This window comes from Dendropsophus ebraccatus, chromosome 11 (genome assembly GCF_027789765.1).
Source record: "Dendropsophus ebraccatus isolate aDenEbr1 chromosome 11, aDenEbr1.pat, whole genome shotgun sequence".
Lineage (NCBI taxonomy): Eukaryota > Metazoa > Chordata > Amphibia > Anura > Hylidae > Dendropsophus > Dendropsophus ebraccatus.
In genome coordinates, this window is record NC_091464.1 from 97,758,652 (window position 1) to 97,781,841 (window position 23,190).

The window sequence follows — 23,190 nt, forward strand, 5'->3', positions numbered from 1 at the left end:
CTATACACACACATACAGAACACCACTGCACACACATATACATACAGTACACCACTATACACACACATACAGTACACCACAATACACACACATACAGAACACCACTGCACGCACATATACATACAGTACACCACTATACACACACATACAGAACACCACTACACATACAGTACACCACTATACACACACATACAGAACACCACTGCACACACATATACATATACATACAGTACACCACTATACACACACATACAGAACACCACTGCACACACATATACATACAGTACACCACTATACACACACATACAGAACACCACTGCACACACATATACATACAGTACACCACTATACACACACATACAGAACACCACTGCACACACATATATACAGTACACCATTATACACACACATACAGAACACCACTGCGCACACATATACATACAGTACACCACTATACACACACATACAGAACACCACTGCACACACATATACATACAGTACACCACTATACACACACATACAGTACACCACAATACACACACATACAGAACACCACTGCACACACATATACATACAGTACACCACTATACACACACATACAGAAGACCACTGCACACACATATACATACAGTACACCACTATACACACACATACAGTACACCACAATACACACACATACAGAACACCACTGCACACACATATACATACAGTACACCACTATACACACACATACAGAACACCACAATACACACATATACATACAGTACACCACTATACACACACATACAGTACACCACAATACACACACATACAGTACACCACTGCACACACACATATACATACAGTACACCACTATACACACACATACAGAACACCACTGCACACACATATACATATACATACAGTACACCACTATACACACACATACAGAACACCACTGCACACACATATATACAGTACACCATTATACACACACATACAGAACACCACTGCGCACACATATATACAGTACACCATTATACACACACATACAGAACACCACTGCGCACACATATACATACAGTACACCACTATACACACACATACAGAATACCACTGCACACACATATACATACAGCACACCACTATACACACACATACAGAACACCACTGTACACACACATACAGTACACCACAATACACACACATACAGTACACCACAATACACACACATACAGAACACCACTGCACACACATATACATACAGTACACCACTATACACACACATACAGTACACCACAATACACACACATACAGAACACCACTGCACGCACATATACATACAGTACACCACTATACACACACATGCAGAACACCACTACACATACAGTACACCACTGTACACACACATACAGAACACCACTGCACACACATATACATACAGTACACCACTATACACACATACAGTACACCACACTACACACACATACAGAACACCACTGCACACACATATACATACAGTACACCACTATACACACACATACAGTACACCACAATACACACACATACAGAACACCACTGCACACACACACACATACAGTACACCACAATACACACACATACAGAACACCACTGCGCACACACACACACATACAGTACACCACTATACACACACATACAGTACACCACAATACACACACATACAGAACACCACTGCACACACATATACATACAGTACACCACTATACACACACATACAGAACACCACTGCACACATATACATATACATACAGTACACCACTATACACACACATACAGTACACCACAATACACACACATACAGAACACCACTGCACACAAATATACATACAGTACACCACAATACACACACATACAGAACACCACTGCACACACATATACATACAGTACACCACTATACACACACATACAGAACACCACTGCACACACATATACATACAGTACACCACTATACACACACATACAGAACACCACTGCACGCACATATACATACAGTACACCACTATACACACACATACAGTACACCACAATACACACACATACAGAACACGACTGCACACACATATACATACAGTACACCACTATACACACACATACAGTACACCACAATACACACACATACAGAACACCACTGCACACAAATATACATACAGTACACCACTATATACACACATACAGAACACCACTGCACACACATATACATACAGTACACCACTATACACACACATACAGTACACCACAATAAACACATACAGAACACCACTGCACACACATATACATACAGTACATCACTATACACACACTTACAGTACACCACAATACACACACATACAGAACATCACTGCACACACATATACATACAGTACATCACTATACCTACACATACAGAACACCACTGCACACACATATACATACAGTACACCACTATACACACACATACAGTACACCACAATACACACACATACAGAACACCACTGCACACAAATATACATACAGTACACCACTATACACACACATACAGTACACCACAATACACACACATACAGTACACCACAATACACACACATACAGAACACCACTGCACACACATATACATACAGTACATCACTATACACACACATACAGTACACCACAATACACACACATACAGAACATCACTGCACACACATATACATACAGTACATCACTATACACACACATACAGAACACCACTGCACACACATATACATACAGTACACCACTATACACACACATACAGAACACCACTGCACACATATACATATACATACAGTACACCACTATACACACACATACAGTACACCACAATACACACACATACAGAACACCACTGCACACACACATACATACAGTACACCACTATACACACACATACAGTACACCACAATACACACACATACAGAACACCACTGCACACACATATACATACAGTACACCACTATACACACACATACAGTACACCACAATACACACACATACAGAACACCACTGCACACAAATATACATACAGTACACCACTATACACACACATACAGAACACCACTGCGCAAACATATACATATAGTACACCACTATACACACACATACAGTACACCACAATAAACACATACAGAATACCACTGCACACACATATACATACAGTACATCACTATACACACACTTACAGTACACCACAATACACACACATACAGAACATCACTGCACACACATATACATACAGTACATCACTATACACACACATACAGAACACCACTGCACACACATATACATACAGTACACCACTATACACACACATACAGTACACCACAATACACACACATACAGAACACCACTGCACACACACACATACACACAGTACACCACTGCGCGCGCACACACACACACACACACAGCACATCTCTACACACACATACAGTACATCACTACACACACATATACAAATACACACAGTACATCACTGCACACATACATACACACACAAATACATACAGTACATCACTACACACACACATACACACACATACAGTACGTCACTGCACACACGTACAGTAAATCACTATACACACACAGTACATCACTATACACACACAGTACATCACTACACACACATACAGTACATCACTGCACACACACACAGTACATCACTATACACACATACAGTACATCACTATATACACACAGTACATCACTATATACACACAGTACATCACTATACACACACAGTTCATCACTATACACACACACAGTACATCACTATACACACACACAGTACATCACTATACACACACACACACAGTACATCACTATACACACACACAGTACATCACTATACACACACACACAGTACATCACTATACACACACACACAGTACATCACTATACACACACACAGTACATCACTATACACACACACACACACACAAATAGTACATCACTATACACACACACACAGTACATCACTACACACACAGTACATCACTATACACACACATACAGTACATCACTATACACACACATACAGTACATCACTACACACACAGTACATCACTATAGACACACATACAGTACATCACTATACACATACAGTACATCACTATACACATACAGTACATCACTATACACACACAGTACATCACTATACACACACACATACAGTACACCACAATACACACACATACAGAACACCACTGCACACACACACATACATACAGTACACCACTACGCACAGAGTACACCACTGCACGCGCACACACACACACACACACACAGCACATCTCTACACACACATACAGTACATCACTACACACACATATACAAATACACACAGTACATCACTGCACACACATACATACACACACAAATACATACAGTACATCACTACACACACACATACACACACATACAGTACATCACTGCACACACGTACAGTAAATCACTATACACACACAGTACATCACTATACACACACAGTACATCACTACACACACATACAGTACATCACTGCACACACACACAGTACATCACTATACACACACAGTACATCACTATACACACATACAGTACATCACTATATACACACAGTACATCACTATATACACACAGTACATCACTATACACACACAGTACATCACTATACACACACACACACAGTACATCACTATACACACACACAGTACATCACTATATACACACACACAGTACATCACTATACACACACAGTACATCACTATACACACACACAGTACATCACTATACACACACACAGTACATCACTATACACACACACACACAAATAGTACATCACTATACACACACACACAGTACATCACTACACACACATACAGTACATCACTATACACACACATACAGTACATCACTACACACACAGTACATCACTATAGACACACATACAGTACATCACTATACACATACAGTACATCACTATACACACACAGTACATCACTATACACACACATAGTACATCACTATACACACACACACACACACAGTACATCACTACACACAGTACATCACTATATACACATACAGTACATCACTATACACACACACATACAGTACATCACTATACACACACACACACACACACACACACACACATAGTACATCACTATACACACACACACACAGTACATCACTACACACACAGTACATCACTATATACACATACAGTACATCACTATACACACACACATACAGTACATCACTACACACACAGTACATCACTATAGACACACATACAGTACATCACTATACACATACAGTACATCACTATACACACACACACAGTACATCACTATACACACACAGTACATCACTATACACACACACACAGTACATCACTATACACACACACACAGTACATCAGTATAAACACACACAGTACATCACTATACACACACAGTACATCACTATACACACACAGTACATCACTATACACACACAGTACATCACTATACACACACAGTACATCACTATACACATACACAGTACATCACTACACACAGTACATACACACACACACAGTACATCACTACACACACACACACACACACAGTACATCACTACACACACAGTACATCACTACACACACACACAGTACATCACTACACACACACACACACATACAGTACATCACTACACACAGTGCACACTCACAGTACACACACACAGTACATCACTACACACAGTACATCTCTACACGCAGTACACACGCACAGTACATCACTACACACAGTGCACATGCACAGTACATCACTACACACAGTACATCACTACACACAGTACATCACTACACGCAGTACACACGCACAGTACATCACTACACACAGTGCACACGCACAGTACATCACTACACACAGTACACACACAGTACATCACTACACACAGTACACACACACACAGTACATCACTACACACAGTACACAAACACAGTACACACACAGTACATCACTACACACAGTACACACACATTACACAGTACACACACATTACATCACTACACACAGTACACACACACACACACACACACACACACACACAGTACATCACTACACACACACAGTACATCACTACACACACACAGTACATCACTACACACACACAGTACATCACTACACACACACACAGTACATCACTATACACACACACAGTACATCACTATACACACACACACACACACATAGTACATCACTATACACACACACACACACACACAGTACATCACTACACACAGTACACACACACACACACACACAGTACACACACACACACAGTACATCACTACACACAGTACACACACACACACAGTACACACACACACACAGTACATCACTACACACAGTACAGCCCCCCCTCCCCCTCCTGTGTATTTCTGTGACCCCCGCCTGCACCTTCTCTATTGTTTCAGAGTTGCCTTTGGGAACTGTAATGGCCTGGCTGTGGTAGATTACATACAGAGAAGCATCCTGCTCAGCATGGGGACTGTGTACTTATACGGAGCCAGCGACCCCTACCAGAGGCAGCCGCGCTCTCCCCGCAAGACTAAGCAGTTTGCTACAGGTATGGGATGCAGCGTCAGCTCCAACGCATGAGAAGCGCGCTCACCAGCCCCCACTGCGCTCTCATAATATCCATGTCTCCTTCCGGATCCCTACATGTCTTATAGCCACATCCGACGTCCTGCACATCATCCTCCTCATCCTCTTCTGTGCTCCATACAATAGTCAGAGCCTGAATATAAGCTATATATGTCAGATAATACAAGAGGTCAGCTGAGCCCCGCAGAGCATCGCACATTGTGCACACCTGCCAGATGTGACAGAGATTCCTGAGATCTGGGGTCATGGTCAGTAGTCGCTGTGGTGGGCAGCATGGTAGTAGTGCCCCATACAGATCTGGGGTCATGGTCAGTAGTCGCTGTGGTGGGCAGCATGGTAGTAGTGCCCCATACAGATCTGGGGTCATGGTCAGTAGTCGCTGTGGTGGGCAGCATAGTAGTAGTGCCCCATACAGATCTGGGGTCATGGTCAGTAGTCGCTGTGGTGGGCAGCATGGTAGTAGTGCCCCATACAGATCTGGGGTCATGATCACTGTCACATCCAGTAAGTTACAGTAGGATGTGATTGGTGGAAACACTTTGATTCATCATTGTGACCATCAAAACAGGAAGGAGCATTGTGTAGCTGAGCTCACAGAGCATTGTCTAGACTTAATACAATGTATCAGGTCAGGACAATGGATGTATATAGGAATCCTCTCCGTCACTGAGAGCCGGCACAGGCTTTAGGAACCATCAAGATACAATACAGAGTCTGTTAAAAAGGTTTCAGAGAAGATACTTGTTATTTATACTGCCCCTTTAAGAAGACCCTATAGTCCTCCTGCCCTGCGGGGGCGCTGTGCGGTGCAGGATCATGGCCTCTCCACATATTACTACATGTTATGTTTGTAGCGTGTTCATCCTCAGTAATCCGTGATGGGGAGAAGTTTCCCCTCCAGCAGAACTCGCCAGGAATTTCTCAGCCTAAACGCTGTTTATGTTAATTTCGGAGCCCCCCTATATGTGTCCATAGACCACTGCACATCCGCCTCCTGCTGTCAGAGAGCAGTGTGAAACATAACCCACAGCATGTCACCTGCCAGCCGAGGAGGATGGAGCCATCAGTCACACCCCGGGCGTCCTGACAATCACACACAAGAGCCTTATTAACTCCGCCTGTCAGGAAACGTTGCCCCAAATGTCACAGCGACTCCACCTGCCTGTCAGCCGATCCCAGGGGGCACGCTTCCATCTGAGCCACCAGGAAACTGTCTATGGTCTCAGGCTGAAGGAACCCAACGTGTTCTACAGATGGAAGCAACACAGAGTAATACGATCCAGGAGAGAAAAAAGTGCTGCACCTCACACCTATGGCTGATACTAGTGCCTCTCGGCTGCATATAACAAGACATCAGAATTCTGTATGTGAATTGACCAAGCCATACTGCCCCATATACCGGCGTGCAGGTCTCTGATACACATGGGTCCCTACACTAAGTCCACACCGTGTTGGTCAGTGACCACCACCCCCGCAGGCGTGCACAGTCAGGGAAGGGAGGCCATGGAGCGGCCCTGCAACCCGCATATCACAGGACCAGACCCAAACAAGCCTTCCCAACACCTAGTTGGCACCACCAGCGGAGAAGGTCGCCCCCAAACAGCACAAGTCTGGATGAGGTATTGCGCTCACCATAGCTACTGCAGATAGAATGGGACAGACAGGAGGGATTAAAAGCATGTGTCCTCAGGTGTCTCCTGCTGATTGCGGTCATGTGGGTCTCACCAGGAGGAGTGCAAAAGACAGAGAAAAGAGAAAAGAAACAAATATGATCCAGGAGAGAAAAAGGCGCTGCACCTCACACCTATGGCTGATACTAGTACCTCTCGGCTGCATAACAAAACATCAGAATTCTGTATGTGAATTGATCAAGCCATACTGCCCCATATACCGGCGTGCAGGTCTCTGATACACATGGGTCCCTACACTAAGTCCACACCGTGTTGGTCAGTGACCACCACCCCCGCAGGCGTGCACAGTCAGGGAAGGGAGGTCTGGTCCTGTGACAATGGGGTTGCAAGGCCATTCCGTGGCCCCCCTTCTCTGTTTGCGCATGTTTTGCGGGGATTGTGGTCGCTGACAGGCACAGTGATGTTGTTTGGTTAGGGACTCATGTGTATCAGAAGACCTGCACGTGGTACATGAGGCAATATGGTTTGGCCAAATTATATACTAACTTCTGATGTTGGTGAATAAGCTTGACTTAAGGGATAGCTTACCTGCGCTAGGCCATACACCACCCCTTTCACCCATTGAAGAGACGACACATAGTTGTGGTGCAAAGGCCACAGCGGCCCAATTTTATTAACAATAAAATATCCACCAGGTATGAAAATTCCTTCTCTTATAAAATATAAATAACAATAACCAACGTGGTTAATAACATTGGAAACAACACCCCCCTGAGATAATCCAACCCAGTGAGAGGAGAATTGGAAGGACCCCCTGCTCTTTTTCCCCCTTTCCGTTATCCACCAAGGTCTTCAACTTGCCCTCAGTCGCAGGCACCTAACCTGAGGACACCACCTGTTGAAGCCATGCACTCCCCTGTGGCACTGGCCACAGGATCTCCCACACCAGCTGGGTACCGCCCCAGCATTCCAAAACCATGTTCTCCAATTTTAACTAATATTAACATTAACTATGAGTCTCCAATTTTAACCGGGTCACCTCCAATTCCCCTACCCACTCCAGCCGCCGTGACAAACCGTACCCCCCAAACACTGCGGGCGGGCGGGAACTTTTCTCTGTGTAGCTCCGCTAGGTCTGACCGTTCTGCTCCTCCCTCCCCAAATATACCTCGCCTTCCCCCCACCTCTTCCTCCCTTTTTCCACCAATTACCAGCAGCCCCCTCCCCACTCATCCCCTTTGCACGATCCTGGCACGTGCTTGTCATCTCCCCTAGTCATGTGCACCCTCCACTATGTTGCACATCGCTGCGGGGCTTTCTTTAGTGTCAGCCATGGGTGCGATGTGCAGCCATTTCTGTCTTTTTGGCTTGTACACACAGAGTAATATACAGGGAGTAGTATATACAGGGAGTAGTATATACAGGGAGTAGTATATACAGGGAGTAGTATATACAGGGAGTAGTCTATACAGGGAGTGATATATACAGAGTAATATACAGGAAGTAGTATATACAGGGAGTAGTGTATATACAGGGAGTGATATATACAGAGTAATATACAGGAAGTAGTATATACAGGGAGTAGTATATACAGGGAGTAGTATATACAGGGAGTAGTCTATACAGGGAGTGATATACAGGGAGTGATATATACAGAGTAATATACAGGAAGTAGTATATACAGGGAGTAGTGTATATACAGGGAGTGATATATACAGAGTAATATACAGGAAGTAGTATATACAGGGAGTAGTATATACAGGGAGTAGTATATACAGGGAGTAGTCTATACAGGGAGTGATATACAGGGAGTGATATATACAGAGTAATATACAGGAAGTAGTATATACAGGGAGTAGTGTATATACAGGGAGTGATATATACAGAGTAATATACAGGAAGTAGTATATACAGGGAGTAGTATATACAGGGAGTAATGTATACAGGGAGTGATATACAGGGAGTGATATATACAGAATAATATACAGGAAGTAGTATATACAGGGAGCAGTATATACAGGGAGTGATATATACAGAGTAATATACAGGGAGTAGTATATACAGGGAGTGATATATACAGAGTAATATACAGGGAGTAGTATATACAGGGAGTGATATATACAGAGTAATATACAGGGAGTAGTATATACAGGGAGTGATATATACAGAGTAATATACAGGGAGTAGTATATACAGGGAGTGATATATACAGAGTAATATACAGGGAGTAGTATATAAAGGGAGTGGTATACAGGGAGTAATGTATACAGGGAGTGATATATACAGGGAGTAATATATACAGGGAGTAATATATACAGGGAGTAATATATATACTGAGTTATATACAGGGAGTAATATATATACTGATTAATATAGGTGGAGTAATACTGTGTATATACTGAGCCCTGGGTTGTATTACTGAGAGACAACTTTTTAACCTTTTCATTGTGTATGACCAAAAAGAAAGTAGGAGAGACGGATGGGGGAGTCACCAACCTCCTTCCAGAATCCGTCCAGGATAGTCCTAGGGAGGATGGTGCCCGAGGAGCCCCCGGCTGTACCCCCGAGAATAGTGAGTGCAGCTCTGGGGTATAATACAGGATGTAACTCAGGATCAGTACTGTAATGTATGTACACAGTGACCCCACCAGCAGAATAGTGAGTGCAGCTCTGGGGTATAATACAGGATCAGTGATGTATGTACACAGTGACCCCACCAGCAGAATAGTGAGTGCAGCTCTGGGGTATAATACAGGATGTAACGCAGGATTAGTACAGGATCAGTAATGTAACGCATGTACACAGTGACCCCACCAGCAGAATAGTGAGTGCAGCTCTGGAGGGTGTGGTTACTGGGTGTGTCTGTGTTTGCTGCTGAGTTCCACACATCCAGACTTCCAGGAGGAGAGAGGCTGATTCACCACCTGCTTCCCCAGGAAGGTGGCAGCTTCCTGGGAGAGTTTTCAGCATGGATCCCCTGACCTCCACCTCCCGGTCAAGGCCGGCGGGGGGTGTAGAGAGTAAGCTACCGGCCAGCGCTCCGGCTGGAGGGGTAAGAAGATCCAGTAGGGTTCGCAGCAATGTGGACCCAGCCCTTCCAGCGACGGGTGGAAGCCGCAAGGTTGCTGATACAGAGCCTACAAGCAAGGTGAGCGCAAGAAGGGGTGCAGGTGCAGCTGCACGGAGGGGCTCCCAGGAGAGTCAGGTGGTGGAGCAGTGGGGTCTCAGGGGGCCCAGGGAGTCTGCAGCCACCTATGGCTCCAGGATAGCTGCAAAGCTCACTGAGTATGAGCAGCTGGGAAAGAGACTGAAAGGTCTAAGACAGGGGCGTAACTAGAAATGGCTGGGCCCCATAGCAAACCTTTGATTGGGGCCCCCCCTACCCCAAATCCACCCCCACCCCTGACCGACCACTACGCCATCAACACACCCAGATCTACACAGGTTCTGTACTCCATATAAATTACAGTGCAGTTACATCAGGTGACTCACAGGGGACGTCTCCTCTGATCGGAGTTCTTCCCTTTTCATCATCTTCTCCATCTGTCCTGGGCCGTTATGAGAACTTCTCGGAGCCACGAATCCACAGAATCTGCCAGACAGACATATTAGGCTCCTCACACTGACACCATCCTTATCTCTATACAAACTGCACATCTGTAATGGCCCCTTTGTACCCTCTTTCAGTGAGTAGCCCTGACTCCTTGTATAGGAACATATATATATATCCCTTATAGTATATGCCCCCCTCTGTGTAGACAGCTTATAGATTGCCCCTTGTTCAGTGCTCCGTATAGATGGCCCCATGTACATCACCTATATCAGGGGTAGGGAACCTCGACTCTCCAGCTGTTGCAAAACTACAACTCCCATCATGCCTGGACAGCTAAAGCTGTAGTTTTGCAACAGCTGGAGAGCCGAGATTACTTCTGTGTAGTCCTCTTAGAGATGACCCTGTATGTTGTCCACTCCCCCATATAGCCCCCTTATGTTGTCCAGCCCCCATAAAGCCCCCTTATGATGTCCAGCCCACCCCCCCCGTATAGCTCCCAGTGTTGTCCATCCCCATCCCACATAGCCCCCAGTATTATGCATCCCCAGCCCCCACATAGCCCCCAGTATTGTGCATCCCCAGCCCCCACATAGCCCCCAGTATTGTGCATCCCCAGCCCCCACATAGCCCCCAGTATTGTGCATCCCCAGCCCCCACATAGCCCCCAGTATTGTCCATTCCCTTCCCCACATAGCCCCCAGTATTGTGCATCCCCTTCCCCACATAGCCCCCAGTATTGTGCATCCCCAGCCCCCACATAGCCCCCAGTATTGTCCATCCCCTTCCCCACATAGCCCCCAGTATTGTGCATCCCCTTCCCCACATAGCCCCCAGTATTGTGCATCCCCTTCCCCACATAGCCCCCAGTATTGTGCATCCCCTTCCCCACATAGCCCCCAGTATTGTGCCTCCCCTTCCCCATATAGCCCCCAGTATTGTGCATCCCCATCCCCACATAGCCCCCAGTATTGTGCATCCCCATCCCCACATAGCCCCCAGTATTGTGCATCCCCAGCCCCCACATAGCCCCCAGTATTGTGCATCCCCTTCCCCACATAGCCCCCAGTATTGTGCATCCCCTCCCCCACATAGCCCCCAGTATTGTGCATCCCCTTCCCCACATAGCCCCCAGTATTGTGCCTCTCCTTCCCCACATAGCCCCCAGTATTGTGCATCCCCTTCCCCACATAGCCCCCAGTATTGTGCATCCCCTTCCCCACATAGCCCCCAGTATTGTGCATCCCCTTCCCCACATAGCCCCCAGTATTGTGCCTCCCCTTCCCCATATAGCCCCCAGTATTGTGCATCCCCATCCCCACATAGCCCCCAGTATTGTGCATCCCCATCCCCACATAGCCCCCAGTATTGTGCATCCCCATCCCCACATAGCCCCCAGTATTGTGCATCCCCAGCCCCCACATAGCCCCCAGTATTGTGCATCCCCTTCCCCACATAGCCCCCAGTATTGTGCATCCCCAGCCCCCACATAGCCCCCAGTATTGTCCATCCCCTTCCCCACATAGCCCCCAGTATTGTGCCTCCCCTTCCCCACATAGCCCCCAGTATTGTGCATCCCCTTCCCCACATAGCCCCCAGTATTGTGCATCCCCTTCCCCACATAGCCCCCAGTATTGTGCATCCCCTTACCCACATAGCCCCTTAGTATTGTGCATCCCCAGCCCCCACATAGCCCCCAGTATTGTGCATCCCCAGCCCCCAGTATTGTGCCTCCCCTTCCCCACATAGCCCCCAGTATTGTGCATCCCCTTCCCCACATAGCCCCCAGTATTGTGCATCCCCAGCCCCCATATAGCCCCCAGTATTGTGCCTCCCCTTCCCCACATAGCCCCCAGTATTGTGCATCCCCTTCCCCACATAGCCCCCAGTATTGTGCATCCCCTTCCCCACATAGCCCCCAGTATTGTGCATCCCCTCCCCCACATAGCCCCCAGTATTGTGCATCCCCAGCCCCCAGTATTGTGCATCCTCAGACCCCATATAGCCCCCAGCATTGTGCATCCTCAGCCCCCACATAGCCCCCAGTATTGTGCATCCTCAGCCCCCACATAGCCCCCAGTATTGTGCATCCCCTCCCCCACATAGCCCCCAGTATTGTGCATCCTCAGCCCCCACATAGCCCCCAGTATTGTGCATCCCCATCCCCACATAGCCCCCAGTATTGTGCATCCCCTTCCCCACATAGCCCCCAGTATTGTGCATCCCCATCCCCACATAGCCCCCAGTGTTGTGCATCCTCAGCCCCCATATAGCCCCCAGTGTTCCCCTCTGATAAAAATAAACAAAATACAACTCACCTAACCACACGCTCCCCCGTCGGTCGCCGGTCTCCTCTTCTCTCTTCCTCCGACCAATAAGCCGCTCCCTGCTGAAGTCCCAGGTAGCGCCATCACTGAGCTCAGGCTGCGCCCCGGTGGCTGGGACTTCCTGTACAGGGAACGCAAACCGGAAGTCCCAGCCGCCGCGGCGCTCGACTTCGGCAGGGAGCTGCACATCGGGCGGGGGCCGGGCGGAAACTCTTGTGATCGCAAGCAAAACGCTGCTTGCGGTCACAAGAGTGATTGACAGCGCGGGAAGCCTATGGTTTCTCGCGCTGTCAATCACGACACTTAACACCCGGGAGGCCCGCTCGGCCCCCGGGTGCTTCAGAAAGTCAGCTCTGGGGGGCCCAGGCCACGGGCCCCCTGGTGCCAGGGGCCCCGTAGCGGCCGCTACGGCTGTTACGGCGGTAGGTCCGCCCCTGGTCTAAGAGAAGACCTGAGCTTTGCTAAGCACAGAGCCAGCTCAGCCCCAAAGAAGCAGAAACCTGGGTTTACAGCTAAGGTGAAGTCTCTGCAGCAGGAGATTAAAGACCTGGAGCTGCAGAGGATGGTTATCCTGGAGGGCAGCGATGTCTTCAGAGAGAAGCTCCTCAATGCGGACAGATTTGCCAGCATGAAATCCCCAAAGAAGAAGGAGGAGGATGATGGGGGTGATTGTTCTGCAGATGGTGAGAGCAGTAGTGAGGAAGAGGATATGGAAGCTGGAGAGACCACTGTCACAGCGAGTGTGGAGGACTTGGCTACAAAATCTTCTAGTGCACAAGGGGTGGATGAGTCCCAGCTGAGTCTACCTGCAGGACAAGTAGCCTTACCAACATCTTCAGGAGAAGGCTCTACAAAGGATGATGGTGGTGATGATGGTGGTGATGACGATTCTGGAGGAGCTCTGCTTGCACAGATAAAACAAATTGAATCCCCAGTGCACATGGAGAACTTCAGCTTTGGAGATGACCTGGGGATGGAGAGGTTAATTAAAAAGAAGAGGAAAGGCAGAAAAAAGAGGAAGAAGCCAGCAGAGCAGGTGAACCTTGTGTATGTTCCCTTTGTGCAGTCTGGGGCGGCTGGAAAGTCGTCTCAGGGTGCAGATACTGGTAATCTGACTGTCCCCGCTTCTGCTACTGTGGAGCGGGACCAGAAACCCAGTAAGAGTACAACCAAGATGGCGGAGAGCGCCGGCCTCGCTGGTCAGGGTAGTGAGGTCGGTAACGGTGTAGGAGCGGCCGGGGGGCCGGACAGTTTGGTGGCTGAGGTGACGTGTGCAGGGCGCTCCTCTGCAGGTAAAGGGAGGAGTGTCCCAGTGCCAGCGGCTGGCACATTGCCGGGGCGGTTGGGCATTAAAATTGTGGGCGAGCGTTCGGCTGGATCTGGAGCTGCAGGACGCTCCTCTGCAGGCAAAGGGAGGAGTGTCCAGGCTTCAGGAGAAGGCACAAGTGCCAGTGATGATCTTACTGCTGGGGACAGAGCAAGCAGTGAAGAGACTGTCACTAAGTCAGGTGCCTGTCTGGTGCCGCAGGTACACACCAATGGACATGGACACATTTCTGACAGCCATAACATTAATGAAGCCATGCTTCAGGCGGTGCAGGAGATTGAGGCAGAGGTGCTGGCTGAGGCTGAGGGCCGGACAGGTGGCAATGCTGCATCTCCCCATGTTAAGGGGAAGACGGTTGCCCAGTCAAATGTGCCCAGGGATGCCAAGGATGCCACTGCTAATGCCAGAGCTACTACTAATATATCCAGTAGTAATGTAATAAAGCCAGCCAGACTACAGGTAGGCCAGTCCAGCCCAGCTAGGCAGGGAATGATTAATGCTGGTGTTAATGTTTCTTCTGTGGTTGCTGGGGGGAGTGGGGATGGTCCGGCTGCCCCCCCCCCCCCCCCAGTGGTGGCCGCTCCAGTAAGGAGCTATGCCAACGTCACTGCTGGGGGAACTAGGGGATCCTCATCTCTTAATCCAGGAGAAGGTAACTTGCAACGACGCCTCCTGGAGGCATTGAGGAGAGGAGACAGAACGCTCCAAGTAGAGGGCCGGGAGGTCGACCTGTCCTTTTATGTAGAAAGACATGGGCTTGGGGATTTCCGAGAGCATAATGGGGAAGTGGTCTGGTCCCTTCCGACACCCGGGCAGGAGGTTGGCTGTAGGAACGTGGCCAGTCTGGTATGGAGAGGCAGTGATGCGTGCCCATCCAGAGCAAAGGTGGTAGAGCTTCTCTTCCAGATGAGTTTCAGGGCGAATGACATCTTTGCTCTGATCCACCCCTACGGTACCTCTGAATTCGACATCAGCTTTGTGAAGCCAGAGGGACTTGAGCTCTTCTGGTCTAATCACGAGCTGGTGAAGGATGAGCCCGTGTGGCGGGATTTCGCTGTAAAGGCGGTATCCCGTCAGAGTTCTGTCAAGAAAGTGACCGTTTTGACGCGCAACGAGTCGCTTTCTTGCTATGACATCATGACCTGGCTAGGCAGGTTTGGGGAGGTGACGGACATCCCCAAGAAAAATCTGGATGAGCATGGTATTTGGTCCGGAGCCTGGACGTTTTCCGTTCGCCTCAGTCGTTCAGGCAACACTGTCGCACACATTCCATCTTCTGCCTTCCTCGGACGCGATAGGATCCAAGTCTTTTACTAGGGGCAGCCGAAGCTGTGTCACAGGTGTGGGGATCCCACTCACTTTAGTGCAAACTGCACTAAGCTGATTTGTGCACTGTGCGGTGCGGAGGGTCATCTGGCTGCCGCCTGTGGCCGGATTCGCTGTCACCTGTGTGGTGACCTTGGTCACCCATTTAGCAGGTGTCCACGCTCATTCTCCAATGCTGCGGCCGCCCAAGATGGGGAGAGCCTTGTTGTTGCCTCACCTGGGGAGGGGACCAGCAGAGGAGAAAGGGCACTAGTGCCAGTGAAGAAGGTAAAAAACAAGACCCCCTCTAAGCTAAGGCGAGAGGAGAAGCGCAGTAGGAGCAGGGACCTGGGAAGTTCCCTGATGCCAGGAGTAGTCAGTGGTCCTGCTCCAGATGCCAGCTTAGAGGGAACAGCTGAGGCTCTAGAGGATACCGAGTTAGATGAAGAGATAAGGAGACTTCGTAAAGAGGAGGCAAAGAGAGCCATTTCCTCCAGTTCCTCCCAATATGAAAGTTTGGATGAGGACGGTGGGAAAGGGCAAAATGAAAAACGTAAGTGCGACAGTAGGAGGCAAGGCCAGAAGGGGCCTTGGGCGTCTTCTTCTTTGTCCTCCGGTGTTGCGGGCCAAGTGCCAAAGGAAAGCCTGACTGACCCCCCTCTGATCGTTCTGTCCAATAGGTATCAGGCCCTCGGCAAAGCCGAGGCTGAGGGACTGATTTTGGAGACGGTGAGGTCTCCAGGAGGTGCCGAGCCTGTTCCTTCTGAGGCAGTTTCCTTGGGAGGCCAGGTGGCCCCTGGGTCAGGAGATGAGGATCTGGGTATGGATATGTCTGCATCTTTAAAGCGGGTTAAAGAGAAGGCAAAAGGATCATCTTCTGATGGGGAAGGTGGTAAAAAGAAGGGTAGAAAATAAAGAGACAAGGCTGTCCAACTCAATCACCCATGATGGCGGCACTCACCCCATTGACTCTGGCATCCATTAACTGTGCCAGCATTAAGTCGGATACGGCTAGATTTGCAGCCTTTGATTTTCTCGGTCGTATTAACGCCGACATTTTGTTTTTGCAGGAGACCAGGTTGACAAATCAAGCCTTGCTAGTAAAAGCCAAGCGAGAGTGGAGGCATGGGCCTTCACACTGGTCTCTTGCGGCTGAGCCGTATAGTGGGGTGGCGGTCCTTTTTACCGCTCCTGTAGAATGCAGACGGGTTATTGAGTTGGAAATGGGGAGGTGCCTGATCTTGGATGTCCTCATGAAGGGGCAAGAGTTCAGGCTCATTAACATCTATGCCCCACAGACTAAGTGGGACCGTAAAAGCCTTTTTATGAGGATTAAGCCTTTTCTTTTTACGAGTCTGCAAGTGATCTTTGGTGGAGACTTCAACACTATCACGAGGTCTCAGGACAGGAGAGGCGCCAAAGACAAGCTGGCTTATGATAGCATGGCCCTGATTAGTATAGTTAGGGAGGCTCGCCTAGAGGATGCCCACATCCGGACACCCTCGGGCCACGCGGGTTTCACCTATCATCGAGGTAGCTGCAGGTCTAGATTAGACAGGTTTTATTTAAAGGAGGAAGCCGTCTCTTCCGCAGTGTCCGTGGTTGAGGTGGAGTTCTCCGATCACTGTCTAATTTTGTTTTCTCTGAATGTTTCAGAGACCCCCCGGATGGGTAGAGGCTACTGGAGGCTGAATTCGTCCCTCCTGGAAGAAGCGGAGGTAAGACAATCCTTTGAGGATTTTCTTCAGAGTCAGGTACCTCTACTGGGCCTATGTAGTAGTAAGTCAGAGTGGTGGGAGATATTCAAGAAGCGGGTTGCGAGGTTCTTCCTGAATAGGTATCGTTTGTATCAGGGCCTGAGGAGGAAACTCGAGCATCTCGTCTCGACTGGAGGTAGTAGAGAGGAGATCTCCAGAGTGAAAGCCTTGCTCATGAGGTGTCAGTATGATAGGCACACATCTTTAGTTTTTGAGAGGGATTTCGGGAGGTACCGCTCGCCCGACCCCTACAGAAACTGTAAGATGTCAGTGAATAGTAAGATCGTGACTGGACTGGTTGATAGTACGGGATCTCTGAACCGGTCCAGATCAGGGATCCTGGAGGTCGTCAGATCCTTTTACTCACACCTCTTGGGGAGGAAGGATCTAGATCGAGACGAGATGTCGGGTTTCCTGGCTGAAACCATTCCTGAGCCAGGGGTAGACCCCTCTCTTGATGTTTTGGCAGAAGAGATCAGGGAAGAGGAAGTTAGACTGGCGATTGAAGGGCTTGCCCTGAAGAAGTCGCCAGGTCCAGATGGCTTAACATCTGAGTGGTATAAGACCTTCAGGGACCTCTTGGTTCCCCTTTTGACCGAGGTCTTCAATGAGTGTCTTTCCTCGGGCACTCTGCCGAGGTCAATGAGGAGGTCAGGCCTGATTCTTTTGTCAAAGGGTAAAGATTCGAGCCGTATTGAGAATTGGAGGCCCATAGCTCTTCTCAATGCGGACAGGAAGATTCTGGCCAAGATACTGTTTAATAGGCTGGTGAAGTTTGCACCCCAACTCCTTTCGGGGGCTCAGCACTGCTCTGTTCCAGGCCGAAGCACCTTAAGTGCTGTCCTTAGTGTCAGGGAGGCAGTGGAGCGGAGTAGTGCGGGTCTTTGGAAGGGGTACTTGCTGTCCCTGGATCAGGCCAAAGCATTTGATCGGGTGAACCATGAGTACCTCTGGTCTGTCCTTCGGAGATATGGCCTACCAGATACTTTTGTCAATTGGCTTAAGATCTTGTATGCAGGGGCAGAGAGTTTCCCGCTGGTGAATGGTTGGTCTGGCCACTCTTTTGAGGTTGGGTCTGGGGTTCGCCAGGGCTGTCCTTTGAGCCCACTGTTGTATGTGTTCGCGATCGACCCTTTCCTTAGGAGGGTTGGTTGTGGACCGTTGGCAGGGGTCGGGATGAGCCTGGAGGAACCAGAAGCCACCCTGAGAGTGGTGGCGTACGCTGATGATGTCACTGTTTTTGTATCCTCGAGAGGGGAGGCAGATATGGTGATGTCTGAAGTGGAGCGCTACTCGGAGGCATCCGGGTCCAAGATCAACCGGGACAAGTGTGAGAGTCTCTGGCTGGGAGGGGGAGATCCCAGGTTTGATCTCCCGGACACCCTTCCAGAGCCCCAAGAGTCAGCAAAAGTATTGGGCATCACATTTGGCCAGGGTGATTACCCCACTAAAAACTGGGATGGTAGGCTCCAGGATGCCACACGGAAGGTGGACCAGTGGAAGGGTTGGTCTTTGACCCTGAGGGAAAGGGTACACCTGATCAAATCGTACCTGCTCCCTTTGTTCATCTACCTGGGCAGTGTATGTATCTTGCCAGAGGCTCAGGGAAGAAACAGAGTGCTGCACATCACACCTATGGCTGATACTAGTGCCGCTTGGCTAAATAAAAAACACATCAGAATTTTGTGTATGAATTGATCAAGCCATACTGCCCCATGTACCTCGTGCCGGTATCTGATACACATGGGTCCCTACACTAAGTCCACACCGTGCCAGTCAGTGGCCACCAACCCCGCAGGCGTGCACAGCCAGGGAACGGGGGCCATGGGACGGCCCTGCGACCCCCATGCCACAGGACCAGACCCAAAAACACCACACCAGAACCCGGCCAGCACCGCCGGCGGAGAAGGTCGCCCCCAAGCAGCACAAGTCTGGATAAGGTATTGCGCTCACCATAGCTGCAGCAAACAGAATGGGAAAAAAAACAGGAGGGATTAAAACCATGTGCACTCAGGTGTCTCCTGCTAATTGCGGTCATGTGGGTCTCACCAGGAGGAGTGCAATACACGGAGAAAAGAGAGAAACAAAATGTGGCTCAGGGAAGAAACAGAGTGCTGCACATCACACCTATGGCTGATACTAGTGCCGCTTGGCTAAATAAAAAACACATCAGAATGTGATACTAGTGCTGGCCGGGTTCTGGTGTGGTGTTTTTGGGTCTGGTCCTGTGGCATGGGGGTCGCAGGGCCGTCCCATGGCCCCCGTTCCCTGGCTGTGCACGCCTGCGGGGTTGGTGGCCACTGACTGGCACGGTGTGGACTTAGTGTAGGGACCCATGTGTATCAGATACCGGCACGAGGTACATGGGGCAGTATGGCTTGATCAATTCATACACAAAATTCTGATGTGTTTTATATTTAGCCAAGCGGCACTAGTATCAGCCATAGGTGTGATGTGCAGCACTCTGTTTCTTCCTTGAGCCATATCTTGCCAGAGGCTTCCTATACTAGGATCTACAGCCTGTTCTTCCAGCTGTTATGGGGGAATAGGCTGAACCTGGTCAAGAGAGAGGTTACGTACCGTACGAGGAGACTTGGGGGTTTGTCTATGGTGAACCCTGTGGTGTTCTTAGTGAACACCTTCTTGAAAGCTAACATCGCAAACCTCTGGAAAGAGAGGGCTCCTCCGTGGGTACTCTCCTGCAGGGAATGGTTTCGGCCTTTCTTCCAGGAATGGGAGACAGGAGGGCGAGTGAAGGACCTTCGTACACCCCATGGATATCTTCCGGCTTACGCTACCCCGACTCTGAAGATGATACGTCGGTGGGGTCTGGGAATGTGGGAGATCAGGACTCAGTCGAGGAAATTCCTTGACCAAAGGGTTCTGTTGACCCATTTCCAGAAGCCCCTGGCGCTCAGGGATTGCCCAGGTCGGGATCTGAGGGTTGGGTTAAGTCTTTTGAACTCAAAGAGGATCCCCCAGAAGTTTTGGGACTTGGCCTGGCGCTGCTTCCAGGGGAAGCTATATGTGAGGGACAATTTGAAGTGCAGGAGCTCCGATGATCGGGGGTGTCCCCGAGAGGAGTGTGGTAATACGCTGGAAAGCATGGATCATTTCCTGCTTCATTGTCCCTTCAATATAGGGGTTTACACCAGGGTGGGCGCCTCCATAGGTTGGAATCAGTTAGTCAGTCTCACCTATCCGGAGTGGGCTTATGGAGTATTCAGGAACCTGGGTGGCCGAGATTGCTGCACGTTATTCTTAGTCAGCTTAGTGGTTAGGTACCACACGTGGAACGCACGGTGTCTAGTATCTACACAGCGTAGAGTCCTCTCCGAGGTGGAGGTCTGTAGGAACATCACTGGTGACCTTGGGAAGATCAGGTCTTTGGAGTATGGCAGGCTGGGTACAAGTAGGGCTTCTCTCCTGTGGAGAGGTTTTTCCTTCGCTGTGCCCTAGGTACTGAGCCCACTGGGTGAGGGACCATAATTCTGGTTAGGGACAGAGTAGGTAGGGACAGAGGTAGGGAGAGTGTGAGGGTTAGATTAATATTTAGGGATAGTAGTAGGGAGAGGGTAGGGTGAATAGTCAGGGATAGGTTATAAATTATTATGGTACCCGGTCTGCCATCCTTCGATCCCGGTGGGGGGCTGTGCATGACAAGTTAGCTTTTTGTTTTCTAACAAGTAATAAACAGTAAAGGGCTTACAGGCTACCGAACTTGAGCCTTGCTGTTATGTCATAATGTGTTGGTGTTATGGGATATTGTTATGGTGTATACTTTATTTTTAGGAACATTGGTAAGTTGAGGGCTGGATAAGCCTTATGGACAATTATAGTTATTGTTTAAGTTCTGGGGTATAGGATAGGTTGGGTGGGGTGATGGGGAGGGGGGGGGGTTGTTTTTTCCCTGGATGGATACTTGGAGTTCTGGCATGGGTCACTGAGGGACAAGAACTGAACTGATGGACCCAGACTCATGTCCAGATTTGGGGTGTGGGAAGTGGGGCTTATAGTTAGGTTCATGTGTCATATGGTTGATGTACTTTTATGATTTGTATTATTATATTATTATTATTATTATTATTATTATTATTATTATTATTATTATTATTATTATTATATATATATATATATTTTTTTTTTTATTTATTTATTTGTGTCCTATAAGGCAGCCGGACCTCATATTATTAAGTTGGTATTGGGATATTTTCTTTTCTGTTAAAGTTGTATAGTGTGTGTGGTGGTTGGATGAGAGTTAAGTATCTGGAAGGGGGGGGCTTGTTGGGTGAATTATGCTGGTGTGTGTGTGTGTGGGTGGGGGGGGCTTTTTGTGTTGGGTTTGCAGGGTAAGGTGTGTGTGTGTGTGTGCGTGTTTTAAAAGGAAAAAAAAAAAAAAAAAGTCCAGACTGGGACTATGTTGAGTTAGAGCCGAGAATGGCTCAGAGCATGTTATAGATTCTTGGTTTGGTCTACACAGTGTCTTTACTATATTATTTCTGTGTGCTGTGAGGTGTGAGTGTGGGGTAGGTAGTAGTGGTGGGGGTAGTAATAGTAGTAGTAAGGGTAAGTTGGGGGGGGGGGGGTAGTGTTTTATTATGAAGCTGGACTGGCCGGGTGAGGCAGGTGTGAGGGAGGAT

General features: G+C 48.5%; 1 protein-coding gene across 3 annotated transcripts in view; it reads left to right on the plus strand.

Annotated features, from left to right (window-relative positions):
* The window catches only part of STXBP5L (syntaxin binding protein 5L), a 244,647-nt gene that overhangs the window by 167,738 nt on the left and 53,719 nt on the right, over positions 1-23,190 (plus strand). For all 3 annotated transcript variants that reach the window (XM_069944600.1, XM_069944597.1, XM_069944598.1), the window contains exon 18: positions 6,464-6,615. In XM_069944600.1, the coding sequence (XP_069800701.1) occupies positions 6,464-6,615 (152 nt within the window). The remainder of the gene's footprint in view (positions 1-6,463; positions 6,616-23,190) is intronic.